Source organism: Balaenoptera acutorostrata, chromosome 11 (genome assembly GCF_949987535.1).
Source record: "Balaenoptera acutorostrata chromosome 11, mBalAcu1.1, whole genome shotgun sequence".
NCBI classification, from domain to species: domain Eukaryota; kingdom Metazoa; phylum Chordata; class Mammalia; order Artiodactyla; family Balaenopteridae; genus Balaenoptera; species Balaenoptera acutorostrata.
Window position 1 is genome coordinate 31,360,668 of NC_080074.1, and position 18,925 is coordinate 31,379,592.

At 42.7% G+C, this 18,925-nt stretch overlaps 2 protein-coding genes across 5 annotated transcripts in view; both read left to right on the forward strand.

Moving 5' to 3' along the window:
* The first annotated feature begins 266 nt into the window (after window positions 1–266).
* Window positions 267–18,925, forward strand: part of POC1B (POC1 centriolar protein B) — a 135,734-nt gene continuing 117,075 nt past the window's right edge. For all 4 annotated transcript variants that reach the window (XM_057556679.1, XM_057556681.1, XM_057556680.1 and 1 more), the window contains exons 1-2: window positions 267–441; window positions 1,109–1,193. In XM_057556679.1, the coding sequence (XP_057412662.1) occupies window positions 427–441; window positions 1,109–1,193 (100 nt within the window). In that variant the 5' untranslated portion in view covers window positions 267–426. The remainder of the gene's footprint in view (window positions 442–1,108; window positions 1,194–18,925) is intronic.
* Window positions 1,501–6,613, forward strand: GALNT4 (polypeptide N-acetylgalactosaminyltransferase 4). Its single transcript, XM_007165909.3, has one exon. The coding sequence runs from the start codon at window positions 1,762–1,764 to the stop codon at window positions 3,508–3,510; it is 1,749 nt and encodes a 582-aa protein (XP_007165971.1). The 5' UTR covers window positions 1,501–1,761; the 3' UTR covers window positions 3,511–6,613.

Below are 18,925 nucleotides of genomic sequence, written 5' to 3' on the forward strand. Positions count from 1 at the left end.
TGAAATTCGCGCGGGCTGTCTCTTTAACGTGTAATAGAACTCTGATTGCATCGATCACAGGCTCATTACCCTCTCCCACCCATCGGTCTCTTTTCTATCCCGGTTACTACCCTCCTACTTGTGTCAAGTCGGGGGGAGCGCAGGTGTTAGTAAACGTTGGCTTTGATGTGTGCCGGCACCTGACCCCGGGGCTTCCCGCTTGCCAGGTGGCGGAGGCCAGGCTCTCTACGGCGCGGGCGGAGCCTCGGGGCTCGGCTGGCCATGTCTGGAGCGCGGGGTTTGACTGGGCCGTTGTTGTAGTGACCGGGAGGCGCTGCCGCTCCGGGCGGAGGGTTCCGGGCGCCGCACGGTCCCCCTTCCTATCTCGCCCCCTCCCTTCCCCCAATTCCCCACACGGGCAGGAGCCAGGAGCCACCCGCTCCCCCCATGGCCTCCGCCCCGGTAAGGACGGGCTGGGGTACGCCTCCCCGGAGCCGGTCCCGCCGGCTGGGGGGCCAGGTCGGGGCCGCGCCCGCACCTGGCGGGAGATGGAGGCAGACGTCCTCAGCTGCGTCCCGAGCCGCTAGCTCCTCGCCTCTCGCCCCGGGGTGCCGGTGACTCGTCCTCTGCCTCTGGGACACCGGGAGCGCAGAACCCTGGCCGAGCTCCCGGGCACTCCTCCCGGAGTCCCGGAGCTCCGACAGCCCCGGCAGCTCCATGGACCCCAGAATTCTCTGAGGGTTTCCGTGGAGCGCCTGCGTCAGAATCACCTGGGAGGTTTTTGAAAAGTACCGAAGCCGGGGCCCCGCCTCGCACCTGTGACTGCGTGCCAGCGGGCGGGGCCCCGGAACGTGCATTTCAATGGAGCTGCCCAGGTGGTCCCTCGCGTGCGCTCGGTTCTGGGAAGCGCGAGTGGAGGATTCGGCCGGCTCTGCTGGGGAAGTTGGCGCTCGGCGTCCCCCTGTAGCGGTGGCCGCGTGTGCTCGCGCGGGGCGCTCCTGCTCCGCACACCCACCTTCGATGCGGCCGTTCCCGGGCCGGCCCCCGGGGGAGGGGACAGCTTTGATCCCCGACCCTCCAAATTGAAGGTCAGCATCTGCTTTCAAAACTTGACAACTTTCCTTCCCAGGAGGACCCCGTTCTGCAGCGTTATTTTAAGGGCCACAAAGCGGCGATCACCTCCGTGGACTTTAGTCCCGACGGCAAACAACTTGGTAAGTTTTCTTTTTTTCTTTTTGTGATGAGACGCTCAACCGGTCGGAACCCTTGCCTCTTGTCCACGCCGGGCCCCCGCGAGAACCACTGAGGACCTGTGGGTGGAGGTGGTGTTGAAAGCGGCCGAGATGCATTCGGAGCCAGAGTGGGCCCGAGCCGGGGATACCTTGGTTATCCCGGCCCCCAGCCCGGCCCCGCAGAGTCGCCTGTAGGCCTGGGCCTGGCCGACGACTTTCGCGAACTAACCACCAGGAGGAGTAAGTGGGAAGGGGCGGAGTTTGTCCTCGGCTTGGGGAGGGTGGGGTGTTGGCTGGAGAGTTTGTGAAAAGTTGTGAGACCAACAGGAGGAAGTGGGGAGAGAGGCGTTGGGGCTGTTCCGGAGGCCGAGCACGGGGTGGTCTTAGGTGACCCCCGGGGAGCCCCCGCGGCTGGAAAGGAGCCGAGCGCCTGCATGAAAGGAGGGACCTGCTGGGAAGTTCGCTTCTACCTGAGCCCGGAATTCCAGCGTCGGGTCCCGCAGCCCTTCCCCTGCGTGGTGACTCTGGTGGCCGCGTCCGCGCCCCAGCCATGAGGATCCGGATGGCCGTGAGGTGGACGTGGGCAGGCAAAAGCTGCCTGCTGCTGGCGCTTTTAACAGTGGCCTATCTCCTGGTGGAACTCTCCGTCTCCACTTTCCATGCCTCCCCAGGAGCCGGCCTTACCAGGGAGCGGGGGCCAAGACAGCTCTCAGACTCCGGGAAGAAAGCAGTGGATTTGTCTCGACCGCTTTATGAGAAGCCCCCTGCAGATTCCCATGCACTTGGGGAGTGGGGGAAAGCCAGCAAACTCCAGCTCAAGGAGGGTGAACTGAAGCAGCAAGAAGAACTCATTGAGAGATATGCCATTAATATTTACCTCAGTGACAGGATTTCCCTGCACCGCCACATAGAGGATAAAAGAATGTATGAGTGTAAATCCAAGAAATTTAACTATAGGAGACTTCCCACCACTTCTGTTATCGTTGCTTTCTATAACGAAGCCTGGTCGACTTTGCTCCGCACCATCCACAGTGTTTTAGAAACTTCTCCTGCAGTCCTTTTGAAGGAGATCATCTTAGTCGATGACTTGAGCGACAGAGTTTATTTGAAGACACAACTTGAAACTTACATCAGCAATCTCGATAGAGTCCGCTTGATTAGAACAAATAAGCGGGAGGGGCTGGTTAGGGCCCGTCTGATTGGGGCCACTTTTGCCACTGGGGATGTCCTCACTTTCCTGGATTGTCACTGTGAGTGTAATACTGGTTGGCTGGAGCCACTTTTGGAAAGGATTGCTAAAGATGAAACAGCAATTGTTTGTCCGGTTATAGACACCATTGACTGGAATACTTTTGAATTCTATATGCAGACTGGGGAGCCGATGATTGGTGGGTTTGACTGGCGTCTAACGTTCCAGTGGCATTCTGTCCCCAAACACGAAAGGGAGAGGAGGAAAACGAGAATTGACCCAATCAGATCACCCACCATGGCTGGAGGACTGTTTGCTGTCAGCAAAAAATATTTTCAGTACCTTGGAACTTATGACACTGGGATGGAAGTGTGGGGAGGTGAAAATCTGGAGCTGTCTTTTAGGGTGTGGCAGTGTGGAGGTAAACTGGAGATCCACCCCTGTTCTCACGTGGGCCACGTATTCCCCAAGCGGGCGCCATACGCTCGTCCCAACTTCCTGCAGAATACTGCTCGGGCAGCGGAAGTGTGGATGGACGGGTACAAAGAGCATTTCTACAATCGAAACCCTCCAGCAAGGAAAGAAGCTTATGGTGATATTTCTGAAAGAAAATTACTACGAGAACGGCTGAGGTGCAAGAGCTTTGACTGGTATTTGAAAAATGTGTTTTCTAATTTACATGTTCCAGAGGATAGGCCAGGCTGGCACGGAGCTATTCGCAGTATTGGGATCTCTTCTGAATGTTTAGATTATAATTCTCCTGACAGCAACCCCACAGGTGCTAACCTTTCACTGTTTGGATGCCACGGTCAAGGAGGCAATCAATTCTTTGAATATACTTCAAACAAAGAAATAAGGTTTAATTCAGTGACAGAGTTATGTGCAGAGGTTGCTGAGCAAAAAAGTCACGTGGGAATGCAAAATTGTCCCAAAGATGGGTTTCCTGTTCCAGCAAACATTATTTGGTATTTTAAAGAAGATGGAACCATTTTTCATCCCCACTCAGGACTGTGTCTTAGTGCTTACCGGACACCTGAGGGCCGACCTGATGTTCAAATGCGAACTTGTGATGCTCTAGATAAAAATCAAATCTGGAAGTTTGAGAAATAGAAGAGCATAACAGCACTTTCGTCCTGAGCTGACAATAGCTTGAGGAACGTCAAAGAGCCTTCAGAGAGCCTCAGTGAAGATTGAGTTTATCAGCATTCACCCAATGGTCAGTCATCTGCGAGAGCTCTGTAAAAGCTGTGGATCATTTTGGTAAAAACACTGAAACTGGGTACACAGAGAACTGCTGTTTAATATTTCAAAGTGCCTTACTTATGGGTTGTTTTATTTAAGAGCTTTGTCAATATGGTCTCTTCTGAAAGAACTTGTCTTGAGATACACAAAACATTTAAGTGCCAGACTTAATGTTAAAGAACATAAAAGTCCATGCAAAACGAGGGGTGATTTATGTTGATGGGTAAGTTCACTGCACATCCCATCAAAAAAAAAAACAAAAACAAACAAAAAAACAACTCAGAAATGTGCAGTTTGAGCTATTGCTATTTTTATTGTACATAGAATTTGAATTTCCTTTAGCCAGCACATTCAATTTTAGGTTTTGTTTATTTTTTTAATTCTAATTTTCCTTTACTCAAATAGAAATCAAGGAAAGTTAATCTTAAGGAGAAAGACCTGGTTTAGACATATGTGTCATTAGATGTGAATTTGAATGTGAGTTTAGAGGTCTTTTTAACATACAGACATCTCAGAAAAATATACCCATATCTGAATGAAATGAGAGATATTTACATTCCACACTGCAAACTTGAGCTATTGGACTTAACTGATCTATACTGATACCTCACATCACTCTGATTTTGTAAGCTGTCCTCTCTTTGAACTTGTTTGTGTGTGTAGGGCATTTTCTGATTGCACTTCCTTAAGTTATGAATGTATTGGAGAGGGACTCATTCAAAATACTGTGCTTCTCTTTGTTAATGCTTAATCACTTAAAGTAAATGCTTAATCTCTTAAAATTAACACAATAGAGGACAGCTGCATTTACTGAAATGTGTGAAACTGAAAGTGGGCCCACTTCTACAAAGGCTTCGGAACTCTCCTACAGAGTTCTTGCTGATTAGGACTTTTAAGGATCAATTTTAAGAAAACAAGGGGAAAAGGTAGCCTTGGCAATGGTGGATGCTGCCTTCCAGGTTGTTTTCTGCACCTAACCCTGAGCCTGGTGCTTAGGCAGCTGTCAGTAGTTGTGGGTGAATGACTGACTGAATGAATGAATGAATGGCTCAGCCGATGATTGTGACTTCGGTCAAGTCATTTGATTGACTTAGTCCGGGCCTTAGTTTCTCATCTGTAAAATGTGGGTGCTGGAGCAGGTCTTGAAAATCCCTCCAGCTCTGAAATGTTATGCTTGGACATTCAGTCACTGTGCAATCTTTACAACACTTTTATTTCCTCCCTGCTAACGCAGGTAATGTTGTTGAGCAACGTTCAGTCCAGTTATGAAGCTGGAAAAAAGAAATGGTTTTAAAAATTAAGTGAGCTGAGCTCAACTGAAATGGTTTATTTTGGATTGAATGGAAAGTTGTGGTCACTGTTTGTATTCATTTTATTTTGACAATTGCTGAACCAATTTTTGTTTTTTATCTTTAATCTTTCAAACTCTAAAAGTAATCTTTTGGGTTAAGAATATGAATATTTTCCAAACTAAATTATGCAGGAAGTAAACATACTTAAAAAAATTATTTTTACTGGTTTTATTCCAATGTTGTATCCAGGATTCAATCACAGGCTGAATTCAGAATTAAATCTTAATTAGTTCATTGTGGTCTAGATTTGTGAAAAATGCATGCTCCATAAAGCATCAGTCCACAGTACTCGGAAGTTGTTTTCGGTGTCTACTTGACTTGGAGAGTAGGAACTTTGCAAAATCTAAATTTAAGAAAAGTTTGTAGGATAACCATTTCAAAAAGTAAAATTGCTATGTATTTTGAACATTTTGTTTCTCTTTTGTTTCTTAAAATAAAAATGTGTTAATAACTTTCTGTATGTTATGTAGCAAAGAATTGTCCAGATTCCATGTGCAGTGTGCATGGCCCTGGGTACAATTTAGGAGGGTTTGTAATCTGCTCTGATTTGGTTAATTGGCAGCAGATATGCTCCTAAACCCACCCTCACCCCTTGCTCAGTCTGCCTTTTCGTCTTTAAAATCACCCTTTCTCTTTTTATTTATTTTTGTTGTTCTTCTTAGCCCCCTATCAAATGGAAACTAAGACTGACATATTCTAAATGTACTTACTGGAATTATTTTTATTCTAGAATCTTGCTGCTCCCATCGAAAGAAAAAGGGAGCATTGAAAAGTAAAGCGCTTAATTCTTTATTTACCTTTTGCCTAAATTGCAGGGTGTGACCTATTAACCTTTTTGGAAAAAATTTTAGGCTAGTGTTTTATTTATATCAGTAATTTGGAATCAGTGGGCTGTTCATTCCTCACAGTAATGTAGGTAACAGAAGAATGAGACCCAATTTTCATATATAGGCATTTCCAATTTAATTCCTAAAATACACTGTAAAACTACAAACTATATTTTGATTGCCTACTTCTAACTTATTGGTACCAAAGCTCTCTTTTGCAGTAGATAATTAAGAGTTGATCTTTTAAGTTAATTCACATGCTTAAAAACAGTTTTATAAAAAATTTGGTGGACAAGAAGTTTCGACTTTAAATGGTCACTATGTTATTTAGTGTTCAGTTCTATGAATAGGTTGACTAAATAGTCATTTTTAGCAGCCATTTAAAAAAATGATAATGTAGTCATCTACAGGATCTCTATAACTCAAAATAACTTGTTTGTAAAAGAAAATTTGTCTACGCACCCAGTAGCAGGCTCCTGAGTATTCATTATATGTTGGCAAATCTAACTTTTCTAGGTGATGATAGGAGGTTAATTTTCAGTTGTGTAATTTTAGTTGGTTTAGGGTCTCGATTTTAATTAATAAAATACTTAGTTTTGACTTGTTTGTCCTTTTCTACTGATGTTTTAATAATGTTTTAAAATGAGCACAAAGAATGTTGAGGTTCAGATTAATCTCTTTTGAACGATGAATTTTTGTGTGTGTGGTGAGCGGTTTCCATCCTTTTTTCCTTTTGTTAATGGTATTTGCAATATTGATTAAGACATATAAAATAAAATGTGTGCCTAATTATTTTTGCAAATGGATTCTGATGATTTTAGTCTCTGGGGTCACTCTTGCTGTGTACACATTTATTGATGGTAATAGAAGTAAGTTAAGCTTGTAATTATTTTACTTACTTGACAATGCAGACAGTAGAATATTTTTAAAAGTTGACTTTCATGTATTATTTTGCGAAGTGTCATTAACCAGCAAGTATTCTGAAGTGGTGTTAACACTGCTCATGCGTTAACTACTCATAAACAAACTGGAAAGGATCGGAGATCTCTGGGGCAAATTGGGGACACGATAAAAGGAGGCAAGTGGATACGTGGGCACCTTAGCACAAATTTCAGAACCCTGGGCCGAAAAGAAATATGTCTGTCCTGTAAACTACATAGCTTCCCATTTCCCTCAACCTTCTCGCTGCATCACCCTGTCCCTAAGTGCAATTCCTGTCCGCCAGCAGCATCTTTGTTCCTCTTTTAGTGATTCCTGCCAAACACCCTCCACCCCTGCCTCCCCCTGGCCTGAAACACTGCCTGCGCATCACCAGCCTAAGGACTCCACTTTATAGATCAGATGTCTTATAGCCACATTTAGGATATGTGTAGTCAAGCTAAACATATTTTCACTGATCTTTTGTTTTTTTTATGTACAGTTTAAAACGTTACTATAAATATACATGTTATGATCTTCCTAATAATGAGTAATATAATCTTGCTAGTAAGTTTCTAAGTGACTGCAACCCTATGCAAATCATTTCATCTCTCTGTGTTTCAGTTTCATGAACGTTAGAAAAAACTGGAAAATCCGTAGAGACAGTATTAGTGGCTGCCAGGGCCTGGGGGAGGCAGGAATAGAGAATGATAGCTAATGAGGATGGGTTTTTTTGGAGGGTGTGGTGGTGGCGGTAAGAATGTTCTGGAATTAGATAGTGACAATGGTTGTGCAACTTTGGGCAAAACACTGAATTGTACACTTTAAAAGGGTGAATTTGTGGTATGTGAATTGTATCTCAATTAAAAAGAAAAACTTTAGGGTAGAAAAAGAGGCTGGAGAATTTCATGTGTCTCAGAAAAGATTGCTCTTTTCTCTGTCCCTCTGTGCATACTAGACTTTAAAACAGGCCAGCAGTATTTATTGATACTTGAGTCATGCTGTAATTCAGCAGAATTAAGGAAGTTAGATAAATATGTGAATCTCCCAGCTTCATATGAGGGTGCAGGTGGAAACCAGTTTGTATTGGAATTTTTTCTTAAAATTTCAAAAAAACCTCAATCCTTTTCAACAGGAGGTAGAGATTATTATAAAAGGTGAAACGAATTCCTAGAGTATATAATTGTCCGTGGCAGAACTGAAGACTAGAGAACTCCTTCTAACTTGCTAGTAGTCGGATACTACTTTTCCTTTTGTGCCCAACTTGACCATTTCCCAGGCTGGCTGGGGAGGGATGTCTACTGCAGGCCAGCAGTGTCCTCAGCTGTCTGATCATGATTCTAACCCATTTATTTACACTTATCTAATCCTCTTCATAAAAGGAATAGGAGGTACTCTATTTACTTAGTACTCTTTTTTTTTTAAAGTTAATTCTGCTCTGTGTCAGGTGCTGTCCTATGCTTGGGTGTACATACAGAGATGTACAAAACAGGTGTGCTTCTTATGATGGTATGAAGAATTCACAGTCCAGTGATAGAGACAGATATTAACAAGTAAACATACAAATCATGTGCAGATACAACTTGAAACTGGAAAACAATCAAATGCTGTGAAGAAAAGGAACAGGGTTCTTTGAGGGATGAAAACTGGGGCGACGTACTTAAGTTTATGGGGTCAAAGAACACTTCTCTGTGGAAGTTAGATTTAACTCAAGACCTGAAAGAGGAGCTAGCTAGGCAAAGACTAGAGACAGAATAGAATAAGCAAAAATCAAGGGTGGGAAAGAGCTTGTCCTTGATCAAGGAAATAAAAGAAGGCCAGAATGGGTAGAGTCTGTAAACAAAGGAAGAAAGAGAGCTTTGGGAGGTGAAATTGCAGGGGGACGCGGAGGCAGCTTGCGTTAAGTCTTTGGAGGCTATAGTGGGTTAAACAGCGACCCTCCAAAAGATATGTCCATGTCCTAATCCCTGGAACTTGTAAATGTGACTTTATTTGAAAGAAAAGGTCTTTGCAGATGTATTCAAGGATCTTGAGCAGAGATCCTCTTGAACTATCTGGGTGGGCCCTAAAATGAGACATACAGAGGAGTTAAGAGGAGAAGGCCACATGAAGTCAGAGGCAGAGATTGAAATGATAGAGCCACTGGCCAAGGAGCTCCTGGAGGCACCAGCAGCTAGAAAAGGCAAGGAATGAAATCTCTAGAGCCTTTAGAGGAAGTGTGATCCTGCCAACACCTTGATTTTGGACTTCTGGCCTCCAGAACTGTGAGAGAATAAATTTCTGTTGCTTTAAGCCTCCAAGTTTTCGGTAATTTGTTATGACAGCCACAGGAAACTAAGAGGATATGTTTTAGGCTTTTGTTCTGAGAGTCATGGAAATTTGTTGAAGGATTTTAAATGAGGGAATGATACAATCTGATTTATACCTCAAAAAGATCACTCTGGTTACTACGTGGAGATTTGAACCACTGTGAGTAGAGAAATCAATTAGGAGCTATTATAGTACTATCAGCAGGAGATGATGGTGGTTCAGGCTAGGATGGTGGTCTTCAAACTAGGTGATAGCCTGGGAAAGAGAGAAATTTGGGAGTTACTAGCATACAAATGGTATTTAAAGTCATGGGAATAGATGAGGTCACCTGGGAAAAACAGAACAATGAGGGCAAATGGTCCATTTCTGAGTCCTAAGGCTCTCCAACCTTTGGATCAGAAGAGGAAATGACAAAAGAATCAAAGAAGGAATAGTCGGAAAAATAGGAGGGAAACCGATTATAGTAAGGTATTATGAAAGCCAAGGTGTAGATAGAGTGGAGTAAAAATGTAGAGGAGAGAGAAGAAGATATTAAATAGTCATTAGAAAGAGTGGGGAAGGGAACTATTATAGAATTGAGCACCACCGGGCAGTGTGGAAGATCCGTGTGCAATTAGCGATCATGAATTTATAGTATTTCCAGTCTTCCTGGGAGTGTGTCTAGCAATTCTCACTGGCACAGATATAGTCTCAGAAAAGGCAGAGTGACTGGGATTTTGCCAGGGGAATTTAAAGGAAGGAGGAAAAGTCAAAGGATTGAATATATGTGTAAGAAGGGGTTTATAATCTGGATAAGGAGAGAAGTGAGGATTATAAATCAGATAGTGAAATGAAGATAGTGAAAGAGAGCCTCAGTGGAGAACATAGGTCAGTGGATTGGAGTTCTGGATGAGTTAGAAGCTCATCCAGAAAAGAAGCTATAAGAAAAGCATGTTGTCAAAGGGTAGTGGGTTTCATTCAGCAATCAGGGAAGTGTTGGTTCTGCTGGGGACAAGATCCAGGGTTTGACCATGGAATGGGCTGCTGAGGAAGCAGGGAAGAAAAAGTCTTTGGAGAGGCCTGGTTGTCCCTTTGGTCTGGAATATTCTTCACCACCTCACTCTGGTTGGCTGGCTCCTTCTTGTCCTTCACGCCTCCACTTAAAATGCCACTGATTACTTCATCTGAATAAAGTATTCTATGCCCATGAAAAATTCTCATGTGACATCCTGCTTTATCTTTCATGTCTCTTAGCACAATTTAAAGTGATATGTTTGTCTGCTAATTGACTTGTTTCCCTCTTCTCTGCTTAAATTTAAGCCTATACCAGGGCTCCCTGTTTTACAAATAAAGTAGCTCGGCACAAAGAGGCACATGGAAAAGTGCTGGCAAGATAATCATTGGTCTTTGCTTTGGGTGTTGTCATGGCTAAAGCAGACTTTGCTGGGAGAACGGTGATAGGTGTACTGTTCATATGGCTTTGGAGAAAGATGATATTTTCTTCCATTAAGATCCTGTGTCTGAGATGCAATATAGATTTTATCACTTGAAAGTGCTGCCTGAGTCAAGAGCTCTCCTGCAATTTTCAGACAAGTTTGTGACCTGCCAGCATGTTTGATTTTGCGTTTATTGAAATGTTCATTAAAACAATGCGTCTACTGAAACCCAAAGAAGTTACTTAAATGAAATAAAGCTTCACACAAACTTAAATTAAAAAAAAAAAAATTAAGCTCCCTATTCAGAGATTTTGCCTATATCATTACTTAGGACTCTCCCCGCCCCGCCCACCATGCCTTACATGTGGTAGGGGTGAGATATCTGTTGAATGAGCTGATAATACCAGGAGTTAGAACGGAGAGAAAGACTGTGACCTGAGGTAGGTGAAGTGTGAAAGAGAAAATGATTGTCGCTTGAAAGGGTTGCAGGGAACTTGATGTCCCCAAGCAGAGTCAAAGTGTAAGTAGGTTAGTAGGAGGAAGGACTTTCAGAGAGGAGGATGTGTATACAAGAGGGATCATGTAGTGGGTGTTTCTCTGGCCCGTGGTAGCTTTGGGGAAGGAGAGCAGGCATGGGTACCACGGTCAGCTAAGGGGCTATCTGGAGCATTATGGGAGAGAGTGCAGGGTAATTGATGACCAGAGGGGCTGAAGGCTTAAATTCCTGGTCATGACGGGAGGAAACAGAGCATGAAGCATGGTGGATCTATACTCAATAGCCTCTTGGAAGGTGGTGGGCTCTTGGGTTTCACAGGATGAGTTGGAAGGTGATCAGAGAGGAGAGGATGGGAAAAAATGACTACCTGTGAAATATCATCCCTCTTTATGCAGACAGAAACTGGAAGTTGAGTAACTTTGCTGAGGCGGTATAGCTGGTAAGCAGCAGAGCCTGGCTGAGCCTGACTTCCAGTCGGCCTCTGCAGCCATGCTCTTTTCCATTAGGGCAGTTTCCCAGAGGGCCAGGCTTAAGTTTATACAAATGGTAGAAGAGTTTAAGAGCATTTTCATGTGACGTGCACAATCTGAGCTGCACTTTAGAAGTTTCCATTTAAAATGCTATATTTTAACACTGATGTTGTCACCTTTTCCTCTTTTTGTGTTCAAGGCTACCCTGTCATTGATTCATTCCCTATTTAATCTGTGGGATGTTTGTAGAATAAATGACAGTCTAGGACAAGTTTATATCTCCTTTTTCTTTCTGAATAGGGGCAGAATGAAATTGTGAATTTTTAAGTTTTTTAAGTTATTTTCCTCACAATGAAACTATAATTAAAGTTTGCCAGAAATTCTTTTTCTATTCTGGTTCTTGATGGCAACCTGTGTAGCAGCTTTACTGAAGTTCCTCCTACTGTTATAGTTTTAAAAATTGCTCCCAAGCGCTAAAGTAAGCTCGGGTACGCACTGAGAGGCAGTAGCAGAGTGCAGTATTTCTCAGATTTCCACGTATATCAGAATTGACTGAGAAAGTGATCAAAAGTTCAGATTCCTGGGTCTCACTCCAGAGAATGTAACTTAGTAGAAATACACGTTTTTAACAAGGTCCCCAAGTAATTCCAATGGGGATAATCAGTAAATCCCCAGAGCTTCTCCAAGCGCTGGGTTCTTGGTTAAATGCCCAGGCTGTGGAGTCTGATAGACCCGGTTAAACATGGAGCTCTACTCCTTTCCATCTGCGTGACTCTGGGCAAGTTACTTCACCTCACCAAGCCTCATTTCCTCATCTGTAAAAAAGGGATAATGATAGTCACCTACCTCGTTGTGAGGATTATGTAAAAGGATGTTTACCAAGTTCTTAAAAGTACTTGGCCCACCATGACAACTCGAGAAGGGTTTGTGTTGTTAAGATTGTCACCCCTCATTGAGATACAGAATTTGAATAAGTTAAATTTCTCTACATTGTCATTACTAAAGATTATTCTTAAAGCAGTCACAGCTCCTTTGAGACATTGCTTACACCAGCAAGCTAACTACTTAGTGTCAGCTAGCAGGAAAATTATTCCCTCATTCAGACAGGAATTTTAAGTCAGTGCCATCACTTAAGTATACTATTACATACCGCTTGGATTGTACAAACTATTCTGAAAGTATTAGATAGGGTATTAAAGTTTATCTAGTTACGATTAGAATATTGTCTTTTTTTTTTGATTTTTTAACACTTTTTAATTTTATTTATTTATTAATTATTTATTTATTTATTTATTTATTTATTTATGGCTGTGTTGGGTCTTCGTTTCTGTGCGAGGGCTTTCTCCAGTTGTGGCAAGCAGGGGCCACTCTTCATCGCGGTGCGCGGGCCTCTCACTATCGCGGCCTCTCTTGTTGTGGAGCACAAGCTCCAGACGTGCAGGCTCAGTAGTTGTGGCTCACGGGCCTAGTTGCTCCGCGGCATGTGGGATCTTCCCAGACCAGGGCTCGAACCCGTGTCCCCTGCATTAGCAGGCAGATTCTCAACCACTGCGCCACCAGGGAAGCCCCAGAATATTGTTTTTTTATTGTGCAACCGTCTCGCTTCTGTCTGGGTTTATGGATGTGTATGCCTGGGGATTACATTTTATTTTTCTTTTCTTAAAAATAATTATAGTGAACTCCTTCTCTTAGATTTCCTTAGAAGATTTCCTTGTTTATATTTTCCTGAAGAAGGTGGTCCAGTGTTTCTGTTGTGACCCAAAGACCAGCATGAACCTGGAAATGCAACAGAAAGTACAAAATCATGGTGCCCTCAAACTAGAGAGCTGAGTTTCATTCTGGTAGTGGGTTTTAAAGCAGAACATAATGAGGGTAGGAAATATATTGAGGGACTTCTGAAATAATGGAAAAATTCAAGAATTTCTATACGGAGGTGATTGAGTTATTAGGACTCTCTTGATTATGGAATGAAAAGGCCTAAGAGGAATATAATCCAAATTTATAAAGTTGTGAAAGATACTATATTATGAACATGGACCTTTTTAGTAAATTCTAAAATATGTACTCTTTAACCCATCAATAATTCTTTTGGGCATTTATCACAGTGTTATTTTGCATATGTCAGAAACGACACGTGTACATTGCAGCATCATTTGTAAACAACCTAAACAGGGTAGACTGGTTAAATAAATTAAGGTATAGCTACACCATAGAATACTATGCAGCTATTAAAAAGACTAAGGCCAACTTCTGCCTCCAGACACGATAGTAACTGGTAACCAAACTTGCCCTCCAGCTGAAAACAACTGTAAAATGAGACAGAATATATGAGGCAACTGTTTTCAGGCATTGAGCAACAGGGAATGTAAACCGGTGATCCTTGCAAGAAGGAAACACCTTCTTGCAAGGAAGGTGAGCTCCTCCCTACCGCCGTGGCCTTGGCTTTCTCCCCGGGGGCACTCTTCCTGCTGCACAGCAGAGGTAGAGCAAAGCGGAGCAGACAGCCTGGCTGAGCTGAGGCAGCAGAGGTCTTAGTTCTTCTGGCTGTGTCTGGGCTGAATGCGTGTGGCAGGGCTCCTGAGAAGCTGCTGCTGAGTGGGGTATGTGGCCTCAGATGTCTGTGGGGCCTGCTGCAGTTTTGGCTAAGGTGTAAGTTGAGAGAGTGTGAGGTCTAGCGGAGATCCCTTCCTGCCAGGCTGGAAGAGGAATGGTGATCCCAGTGGCCATGCCGGGCTAGAGAGCTCCAGCTCTAGCTCAGACAAAGGGGAGATCTTGCCCAGCACCTCAGGCGAGACGCCAGGGAGGCCAGGCCTTAGGCATCAGGACCACATCTGAAAAAAAGGGCATGCCCGAAAACTGAATTTAAAACTGAAGTAGATTCGCTCTAACAAAGAATAAAACCAAGCCTGGCAAGATCAAAAGGAGTAAAACTGCACCCTAAACTCTAGTTAGTAGCACCGCTTTTTGCAGGGGTGTGGGTTAGTGATTCGGAAACCGTTTGCGTGCTCTAGACTTGAACAAAAATATATTGAGTGTAATGTGAGCCAGGTTTTTTACTGTGGGGGAAGAGAGTTATAAATGTAAGAAGAGGGAGGGCTGGAATGTATTCGATGTGGTTAGATTGAATTAGAGTTATCAATATGAACTCATGGTTTTTAATATCTTTATCTTCATTTCTACATATTGATAGATACAGCTTTCTATTTATATCTAATTTCTTAGTTCTGCCTGCTGAGATTTCTGTTTATATCTTATTTCTTAGTTCTGTTAGCTGTCACAACAGTAGCAATGAGCAAACATAGTTTCCAGATCTTGGTTTCTAAATACCACTCTCTATTAAGAGGAATCAGAGCTTCTTGGGGAGAAAAGACCTATTCCAGGGCTGGAGCAGGGAAAGTACATGTTGGAACATCTTGTAATTCTAGAAGTAAGGAAGTACTCAGAATGATGGACACATATCAGAAGGACACAGAGGCCAGCTTTAAGGGGCTCTTACTAGCCAAATCTGGAACAATGTGAGTCAAAATAAATAATGATAGCTTTGGATTATGACCCACTGAGTAAAATAATCTTGAGTTCACACTGATATAAACAAGTATTTGAATAAGTAGATAAGTGGAGAAAAAGAGAAAATTCTTCCTTAAAATAACAAATTAACAAACAATTAATTAAACATTAATTAGTAAATCATAGAAAGAATAATGCGTTGGAAAATCATTGAAGAATGCTAAAATTAGTGGGTGATGGACTTCCCTGGTGGCACAGTGGTTAAGAATCCGCCCACCAATGCAGGAGACACGAGTTCAAGCCCTGGTCCAGGAAGATCCCACATGCCGCGGAGCAACTAAGCCCGTGTGCCACAACTACTGAAGCCCACGTGCCTAGAGCCCATGCTCCGCAACAAGAGAAGCCACCGCAATGAGAAGCCCGTGTACCGCAACGAAGAGTAGCCCCCAGTCTCCGCGACTAGAGAAAGCCCTCTCACAGCAACAAAGACCCTACGCAGCCAAAATAAATTAATTAATTAAAAAAAAATAAAATTAGTGGGTGACAGTTTATTAAGAAAGAGGATATTTATATAGTTTACAGTATCTCCCGACAAAATACTAATTAATTACAAAGGGGAAAAATACTAACTTTACAAGGCAAAAACTACCTAAACCAAGTGATCAAAGTTAATCTCACCAATACTGGGACAGATATCAAGCATACCCTGATATCATGCACTGATAAGGGCACAACATAATTTTTGTGGTGTTCTTGTCAAAGGTGTATATCGTGAATCTAATGACAAGGAAACAACAGGAAAAAACAAACTCATTAGAAAAAAGATCAGATTTGTGATTACCAGAGGCAGTGGTGGGGGAAGGGGGATTTGGATGGAGGTGGTCAGAAGGTTCAAGCCTCCAGATGTAAGGGAAATAAGCACTAGGGGTGTATAAATATCACTGACACTGCTGTACGTTGTATATAAAAGCTGTTAAGAGAGTAAACTCTAAGAGTTCTCATCATGAGGAAAAATATTTTTTTCCCTACTTCTTTACTGGATCTATATGAGATGGTGGACGTTCACTAAACTTATTGTTGTCATCACTTGATGTGTGTAAGTCAAATCATTATGCTGTATACCTTAAACTCATACAGTGTGGTATGTCAATTATATCTCAATAAAAATGGAAGAAAAATGTAAAATAATCCAGAAAAAAAGTGATTTGACACACATATTTGCTTAAGCACATGGGAGGATACTCGAGAAAATGAGTATCCTCTCTCCTATGTGCTTAAACAAATATGGTAACTATGCCTCTAGGAAGGGAAACCAGGTGGCCAAGGGCTGGAAGGAAATTTGGTAAATACTCTTGTAATACTAGAATTCTGTGTCATATACATTTATTACCATTAGAAAAGATAAGATAATTTAACAACAAATGCAATAATTGGGAGGCAGTACCATCTCTTTCCAGAAAAAGGTATATTCCTCGCAAAGCAAACCTTCAGTTAACTGTAGTGGATTTTGGTTGAATCAATGAGAGAGCTCGGGTTGAGGAAAGAAAGTTGTTGCTGCTTAAGGTGACACAATAGCTGTTGGCCTTTTGGACATTATGGAGAGCAAGCCATTAGTATGCTCTTTGTTGCCACCTCCAGAGACCTGACACTGGCCTAGGTGACTGTGGACTTTGTTCTTTCTTTTGTCCTAATGAGGATTGCTTGAAACAATAGATTATTGTTATAAAATATAAATACTTTTTTTTTTAATGGGTAGATTTACTAGTTAAATTTTTAACTTCCTCCCTTTGATAGTTTATCTTAAAATAGATGAGTCAGATGACGATTAGGTACAAGCTTTGACATTTTAAATGATGTGGTAATGTTTATAGAGGGTGTGGTTCACTAGAAATGTATGAAAGCAAATTCCAGGTTGACACTGTATAGCATTGACACCAATAATCAAATACCTTTTATTATCGTGGTATTAGGGTTTGGTGGGGCAGGGTTAAGGAAGTAAGGAGGGAAATTCAGGGTTGGTTTTTATAGTTTCCAATAAGAATGCATTCATGGGCTTTTTGTAGATTGTTAGTCTTTTTTTCTGTTTTCTTGAAATTTGGAAGAAAATGTAGAGTGTACCCTGAGCCACACAGTTGTAATTGGGACATCCCTGCTTCTAGTGTTTCATAATTATTAGGGCTTGGAAATGCCACCTTGCTGTAAGGTTTGGCTGTCCTTTAAACCATGTGTTCATCCTGCCCTCTCATCACTTCTCTTTAGCGGGCCTCAGGCTGATAATAGCCAAGTGTTGCTTTAATGTGGGTATGTAGCCATCAACTCTAAATTTATGATTTTTGAGCATCCACTCTGCTTAAGATGTCCTTTTCCTTTTCTGACAAAATATGTAAAGGCTCAAGTCCTGTGGCATCTTCTCAGTTAAGTGTCACATTCTTATTCCTCTGGCTCTGCCCTCTGCCCCTCTCCCCCTCCCCCGCCCATGCCACCCCCAATCAATTGTTGCTTCGCCATGATCCTATAATAACATTTTTTCTGGTCCTTGTCATATTGAACATTAGTGACCCTGTAAACCTTCAATGAGTTCATGGATCAATTGTGTATATTAACTCTCTCCACTGCCTCCCTCCCATTTTCTCCTCAACCCACACCATTCCAGCTTTGATCCCACCACTTCACTGAAACAATTCTTGTTGCCAAGCCAACGTTTGATCCTCGGGCCTAGGGCTGGCTTCTTGGGCAAATGACCTGTATCGTTGCGCAGGTCCCATACTTGGTTTAATGCCCTGCTGTCATGATCTTGAAATTCTTAATGATTTCCTACAAGGGTCCCCACATTTACACTGGACCCCCCAAATTATGTAGCTGGTCGTGTTCAGGCCTGATCTTAACCAGGTCTCTTCAAAGCACTTGACACAGCCCGTCAGCCTCTTGGAACACATCCTGAATTCCTGGACACCACAGTCTCCTTGGCCCCTCCCACTCCATTTATGGCTCCTTCCTGTCTCTTCCTTCTCTCCAGGTTAAGTATCTGCACCATCTTCTTCATCTAGACTCACTGCCTGAGTGATCCCATCCAGTTTCCAGTCTTTAATGTATTATCTACACTGTTGCTGCTGACAGTAACAAAAATTAAAACGACAGTAATAATAGCTACATTTGAGCGTTTTCTGTGCCAGGAATGTCTTCTGAGTGTTATTTCACTTAATACTTTAAACGCCTTAATCTCATTAAATCTCTCTAAGATTCACCTGGGTGCACACGCCAAAAGCTGGGCACCTTTGTTTCTTTTCTTTCTTTCCCCCTCACATCTAATGCGTTTGCAAGCCTTGTGGACTCTGTCTTTATGATGTGTCTAGGTTTTGACTGCTTCTACCATTTCCACAGCCTTCAGCCTAGTCCAGACCACCACCTTCTGGCCGGATTATTGCAATAGCCTCCTGATTGATTTCCTTCTTCCCACTGTGTGTACTCCACACAAGAGCCAGAGTGAGATTTTTTGTTCGTTTCGTCTAAACATTTTATTAAAGTGTAAGATGTGTACCAAAATTGGACAGCTTGCTGAATTTCCACAACTGTGACATGCCCATTTTGCCAACATCCAGAGTAAGAAGCCCTCATGTGCTCCCTTCTAGCCACTATCCTCCCTCCCTGCCACACACATGATCTCTATGCTGACTCCTAACTCCATAGATTAGTTTTGCTTCTTCTTGAACTTCATATAAATGAAATTTAATTACACGTTAGGTACACAGTATGAATATACCACAATTTATGTATCCGTTTGACTTTGATGGGCAGTTGGGTTTCTAGTTTTGGTCTTCTTTGAATAGTACTTCCGCAAACATTATTGTACATGTCTTCTGCTAAACATGCATAAGAATTTCTGTAGGTATATACCTAGGAGTCAAATTCTGAGTCAGATGGTAAGTGTACATTCAGCTTCAACAGATTTCAAAACAATTTTCCAAGGGTGCTTAAAACGACCAGCATT

Bases quoted from the DNA above. Each gene is read 5' to 3' on its own strand.
- GALNT4 (XM_007165909.3), top strand. From the start codon at position 1,762: ATGAGGATCCGGATGGCCGTGAGGTGGACGTGGGCAGGCAAAAGCTGC.